Source organism: Gekko japonicus, unplaced genomic scaffold, assembly GCF_001447785.1.
Source record: "Gekko japonicus isolate JY-2015 unplaced genomic scaffold, Gekko_japonicus_V1.1 scaffold4040, whole genome shotgun sequence".
In the NCBI taxonomy this organism is placed as follows: Eukaryota; Metazoa; Chordata; class Lepidosauria; order Squamata; family Gekkonidae; genus Gekko; species Gekko japonicus.
The window spans coordinates 42,220-48,572 of record NW_015174969.1 but is presented as its reverse complement, the minus strand read 5'-3'; the positions used below and the strand labels follow the sequence as shown (position 1 = coordinate 48,572).

Below are 6,353 nucleotides of genomic sequence, written 5' to 3'. Positions count from 1 at the left end.
TGAAGTAATGTATTCATAATTTTGTTTTGTTAGATAAATATTTAAGCTATCAAGTCCTAAAAATAGGAATGTAAATGCGAGACCATGATCTTCTAAAATATGGGATATTTGTGTTATGAGCAATCATAAAAAGATATAAAAAATATAAAGCAAGACAGAAATGAGACTGAAAATAGAGCTTTACTATGATAGTACAATATAATATGCTGAAGGCTTCAGTTGCTGGAACAAAAGTATTTGGTAAAGTTGTTTTGCCTATTTATTAGAAGGTTAGAGTATTCTCGGGCAATTTTTTTTTTTTTAAGTTTTATTTCTACTTTATCTTTTTTGGTAGCTTTCAAATTACGTGCATATTAAAATGATATTGGCAGTATTTTTGGTCATGCTTAGGATGATAAAAATATTGTTTAGGCTGAATTAAGCTTTTGCTGAGTTAATGCTGGGTAAAGACTGTCTAGGAGGCGACTTAGATAACATGAGTTAATGGGATGAATGTGTGGAAACTGATAAATAATCATGTTATAAATAAGAAGATCCTGTATGAGAAGTTGGGAATGATATGTTCTATCTATTAAGGAAAATATGTACACATTTATGGCCAGATAAGATTTGTGAAAATTTGATTGGTAATTTTTGGTATGCTGAATTGTTCTGTTGCATTAAGCAATCTATCTTTGTTTGTTTGTTTGTGTGTTTGTTTGTTCGGAAACCAATAAAGAAACTATTCAAAAAAAATCTTAAGAGGAAAATAATTAACCACACTGAAAGAACGACTTATAAAATAACTAATCGCAGTTATAAATAACTGCAACTATCTTTGGCATACATAAACCCCCCTATTTTCCAAGTATCCATGAGAATTTAATAATCTTTCTGCTTTTAGTTACAGAAATGCTAATTGCTTGAACTTGGAAAAGCAAACTTACACCTGCCATAAACATTTGGCATATATAATGCAAGTGTAATAAGTATTCTTTTCCTCTTGTAAAAGTTATGTTAAAAACTTAAGGTTATATGATATGGCTTATTAGTATACAGACTACATTGACCTCTTCTTGCTATATTTGACTGACTTGCTAAAATTCTTAATCTCAAACTACATGAAAACATCCTAGATTGTGATTAAGGCCACAATCCTTTTTAAAAAACACCACTTTCCTAGGAGTAAGTCACACTGAATAAAATGAGATTTCTGAACTGCTCTGCTGAGGCTAGCTCCCTGGGGAATACAATTACCTTTACTCAGCCTTTATCAAAAATGTTATGAAAAATTTGAAATAAAACAGGCAAAAAGACCAAGAGAAGCTGTTTATGTTTTGGCTGAGTCAGCGGTTGAGAGGCATCAGAGATACCTCTTGGACACATTTTTGTTACAGAGTAATAAATATATTGCTTCTTGCCTGGAGCATCTTGAAAACAGGTCTGTTGGAATCTGCTCTGCGTCTAATGCATAAGGCAGGCCTTGTGCTCTCCTCTAACACCAACAGCATTCCAAAAAGACAAGCCAGTGCAGCATCGACACCAAATAGGGCTGCCAAGTGGGGGTGGGTGGCGGGTAAAACCCCACTTTGGAGGCCCGATTTCCGCCGCCGCGGAATCGGGCACCGGGGGGAACTCCGCCCCCCAAGTGCAGCGTGGCTGCGTCACCAGAGGTGACGCAACCACGTCGATTACGTTGGGGGCGTGGCCCCGATCGTCTATGGTTTTCCCTCCAACGATTGGGGCCATGCCCCCAACGTGACCAACCTCGCGTGTCACTTCCGGGACGTGCTGGCGGCACGCACGTCGGAGGAGAGCTCCCGGAGCCCGACGACGCTCCCCCACCGGTAAGGATATTCGACTTGGCAACCCTAACACCAAACACTGGCAGGGTCTTAAGAACATGACCTGAAAACACCTGCTCCCCCCCCCACCTCGAGTTTTCTTTTGGTAACATCTGGCCTGATGAAGAGTTCTGATGAGCTCAAAGCTTGCACACTGTTACACGTCATTGGGCTGGTCTCAAGAAAAGCTGTTACATGGATTGTGTTGCTGGTTACAATGCAGCCCACAGTGAGTTCTGTCCGAATCTGCTTCAAGTCCTCCAGGACAATCCAGAGAGCTGTTCTGGTTGATGAAAGCACTTTACTCCTCTCTAACTGGACATCAGCACAGAGCCGGCAACAGCTGACTGCACCAACAAAGCACCAACAAAACATTTCCTGCTGGCTGCTCACCAGAATCAGAACTTTCACATTACTCTGTTGGAAAGTTCACACAGCCCCATTGCTTTCCTGGCATGGGGCTCTCCCTGTTTACCCACCTGGTGTGTCCATGACGTTGAAGAGAAACGATTTGCCTTTGGTGTCTGGAAGAACAATGGTCACTGGAGTGCTCTTGATCCCAACTCCCCTCTGGGTGGAAAAAAGGTCACGATTAGGAATGGGGGGTTCCCCATGCAGCTGAGCAGTGAGGACATGATGCAGGAGGAGAGGAAAGACAAACCCAGGGGTCATTTCCTGCGAGAGCGTACAGGAGCGGAGCTCCGACAGTAAAGAGCCCAGGGGCCCGGCACATGTGACAAGCCCCATCCCCTGCTCCCAGCAGCCCTCAGCCAGAGCAAGAAGCAGCCAGGTAAGTTGCAGGGCCTCCCCCGGCCCCCGGTCCAAAACAGTCCAGTGGCACCTTTAAGACCAAGTTTTAATCTGGTACAAGCTCTCCCTCCTCTGCCAGGACAGATCTAGTCCAGTGGCACCTTTAAAGCCAAGGTTTATTCAGGTACAAGCTCTTCCTCCTCTGTGAGGGCAGATCTGCATGTCCCCCCCCCAATAGTTAGCAATCCAAAGCAGTCCAGTGGCGCCTGAGCGGTGGGTGTTGCCTTCTGACACACTTCTGGTGATGTCAGGGGGTGTAGCGTATGCAAATAAGTTATGCTAATGAGCTCCTGCACCTCTTTTTCTACGAAATGACCCCTGGACAAACCAAACAGGGCATAGATTCCTGGCAGTACAATATTGCCACACGATGGTCACATGACGACGTTGAAAGAAGACTGGTGGGGGGGTGGGGGGGGGGGGGGTAGCAAAAACATCCAGGAAAGCCATCGTCAGTGCTTAGCAAAAGGAGTTCAAAACATATTCAAATTCCTGTTCAAATCACCATTTTGTAGTGTCATTCTGTCATTAGCTGGGGTATTCCCCCCCCACAGGTGACTATAACTATTTTCTGTTATCATTTTGGCATCTTTGTTAAGCTGCCTTGAGTCTTTTTTTAGGAGAAAAGTGCCGTGTGTGTGTGTGTGTGTTAGACACATACGTATGTATTTGAAATGAAATAAAATACTCCCTTTGCCCTGTTAATAACGAAGGTACCAGAAGTCCCATGTTAGCTCACAGGTCTTCAGAGGAGGCCTGGCTGTGTATTCTCCATTTCCAAAAGTCACAAGAGCAGTTTAATCTTGGGCCTCTTCCTCGGCGGCACGCTTCCTCTGGGGTCGCCCCCCCCCCCCCGGATGCGCCTGGCTGGTTTTCTCGTGATTCTTAGATGACTAATTAAATCCTCCTTCCCTCCCATCTCCAAGGGGATATCACAGTCTTGGAGGAAAAGTGTAGAACAAGGTGAAAGAGCCCGAGGCAGTTGGTGGGCTCTGCAAGGTAGGTGCACTTACCTCTTGTTCAGTGAACAGGATATCTGTATAGCAAAGCTGTGGGGGGGAAAACACAAGCTCAGACTGTATCGCCAAAGTATGAATTTTTTGTTCCGTGCCTCTCAATTTCCTCTTTGATCACGTTAGTGTCAGAACCCACAGCTTACAACGACGTACACGCATTCAGGAACGGTTATACTTTTATTGCAAAGCTATAGATGCAGTAACAAAGGCACTGTTAGGAATGGCGGCTAACCATAGAACCAGATAGGATATAGGGCATTCGTATGCACCCCCCGCCCCCATAGTATGGGCCAATAAGGCACCCTCCCGCGCGCGGGCACAGTTAGAAAACTGTTAGGTGGCGAAAGCTGGGAATCGGGAATCTCTCACGATGGATGAGAGACCTCTAGACTATACAACGTCCTCCTGAGCATCTGTAGAGATAAGCGTTACAGCCAAGGGATAGCGAAAGGGAAAAGGAATGCAATAGCAATTAACAAGACACAGAGTAACTTCCCAACCCCCATGGCAGCATAGCTGACAGAGAAACATAGAAAGAGAGGGAAGGACCCAGAGAGAGGACATTGCTTACCTGACTAGTCATGGAGCTAGAGAAGCAAAACGGCCAGTAGAGGTTTACCGGGGGGGGATGAGAAGGGCACCAGCGTACAAAGCATTTTTACAGAGCAACAAACAAAAGAGAGGTGCCTGGCCAAAGGAATTTACAATCTAAACTACAACGGCAGATGAGACGACAGAAGAGTGGAAGGAAGAGAACGGCAAGGGAAGACATGTGACAACATACAGTTACAGGGTAGGAACACGTGAGAAAAAGGAGACCAAAGGCTTCATGATAAAAATGGGCTTTGAGACAGAGAAGATGGCCCTGCACAGGTGTTCAGAGAGGCAGTTCCAGTCATGATGGAACAGGACAAGAACGTCTGTGTGTGTGTGTGTGTGTCCGTCCAGCATGATAGATATAATGGCAAAGTTAAGGGCAGAGAAAGAGGCAAGGAGGGCTTTAGCCCTGAGGAATTGGGGGGGGGGGGGCTTATGCTGGATGCAGAAGGGGACGGGGAGCCAGCCTAGGGATTTTACGAAGGACTGATCCAAACAGGGATGTAGTTAAGGCTGTTGCTTAATTGACTGCAGAGCACTTTGGTCAAGAGGAGGTTTACAGGATTTCTGTCAGCCATCCTCACATCCCTACCTATGAAGATTACTTTTATGTTTCTTTTAGATGAAGGAAACCAGGCATTAGTTAACAGCCACTTGTAAACTCCGTGTGTTAATGGCACTTCTACTGCAGAGGACCTCTTTATTTACAGCAGGAGTTCTTGGCCTTTTGGAGTATGAGGACCCCCTTCTGCACATAAAAAGACAACCTGTGGACCCCTCCACATGACAGTAGCATCCACTGGACACATAACAAAAAAATAAAAATGACAATGCTTAGTAGTGTGTATACGGATTCATGGATCCCTTACAATAACTCCATGGGCCCCCAGCACCCCGGGTGAGAGCCACTGATTTAGAGAAAGATTAGTCTTGTTCTCTCTCTTCTTCTCATCTTGTGTGCCTAGGCTGCAAAGTCTTCCAGCAGGGATCTACCCAACGTCTCCCTGATGTCTTAGATTTCTAGAAGCAGGGAATTCTACTAAACCAGAGGAGCAAACATGTGACTACCAGGATGAAGTGGTACAACCCAGATACAGGCTTCTCCGCTCTGTGAGAACTGGGTCTTCTTACACAGGACACAGTATGCTAATTGGGTGAAGAGGGAAGGGCCCTGTGACTTATTTCCTGTTCTAGGTGTCGCATCCCATGCATATTATGATCACAAATCTTCCACTCCAAATACAATCAACTTACATCCTGGTCGTATCGCTTCCTAATCTCAGGATGAGTCTGCTCAATCATGCAATCGACAAAGCAAGTCTGAAAAGGCAACAGAAAAGCAAGAGGTAACACAACTGGACTGACTCACCAACCAGCCAAATGAATTCAGTTCCGATTTACACAAAGAATTTATCAGTGCCACAGTTAATACATGCAGACAACAGTTAATGCATGCAGCCTATTTTTCTGCCTATAAGCAAAATTTTTATATTACTCAGAATACACATTATGTAAAGCACAAAAAAAAATTGAGAACTTAAAAAAAAAATTCCAGTAGAAAAACTGGGAAATATTAAGGAAACCTCCTACGAAGTATTTTTTTTCTTTTACTGTGAGAAACACCTTGTCTTATACAACACTTCACTCTTTCTAAATGTGCAGCATGGAAAAGTCTGAGGACTTTCTCAGTTTTACAAGGGAAAAAATGGAAAATGCAGGGAAGCATTAAAAATACTTGTACTGTAGCAATATATAATATTTACAAGATTTTTTGTTTAGATTTGTAATTTTTACAATAATTAATAAGCTATAATGTGTTTAACAGTAATACATTATTAAAGGAGTTCAGTGCTTTACTAAAGTCAGGGCTATTTTTGGGCAGGAACGCACAGGAACGGAGTTCCGGCTGGCTTCCGAATTGGCCACACTCAGCAGGAACTAATTAGCATAAAAGGCCACACCCAACAGCAGAAACTCATTAGGCTTGGCTACATTAGGGGTGTGTGGCCTAACATGCAAAGAAGTTCCTGCTACAAAAAAAGCCCTGGGTTGTCCCTCTGGCATTTGACAAATCTGCTGTACTTTACTTTATTCCAAGTAACCCAAC

At 44.0% G+C, this 6,353-nt stretch overlaps 1 protein-coding gene across 1 annotated transcript in view; it reads right to left on the bottom strand.

Annotated features, from left to right (window-relative positions):
* The window catches only part of EFTUD2 (elongation factor Tu GTP binding domain containing 2), a 60,077-nt gene that overhangs the window by 45,715 nt on the left and 8,009 nt on the right, over positions 1–6,353 (bottom strand). The window contains exons 6-8 of the mRNA XM_015425152.1: positions 5,501–5,566; positions 3,647–3,682; positions 2,303–2,393 (exon numbers count right to left, since the gene is read on the bottom strand). Coding sequence (XP_015280638.1) covers positions 2,303–2,393; positions 3,647–3,682; positions 5,501–5,566 — 193 coding nt within the window. The remainder of the gene's footprint in view (positions 1–2,302; positions 2,394–3,646; positions 3,683–5,500; positions 5,567–6,353) is intronic.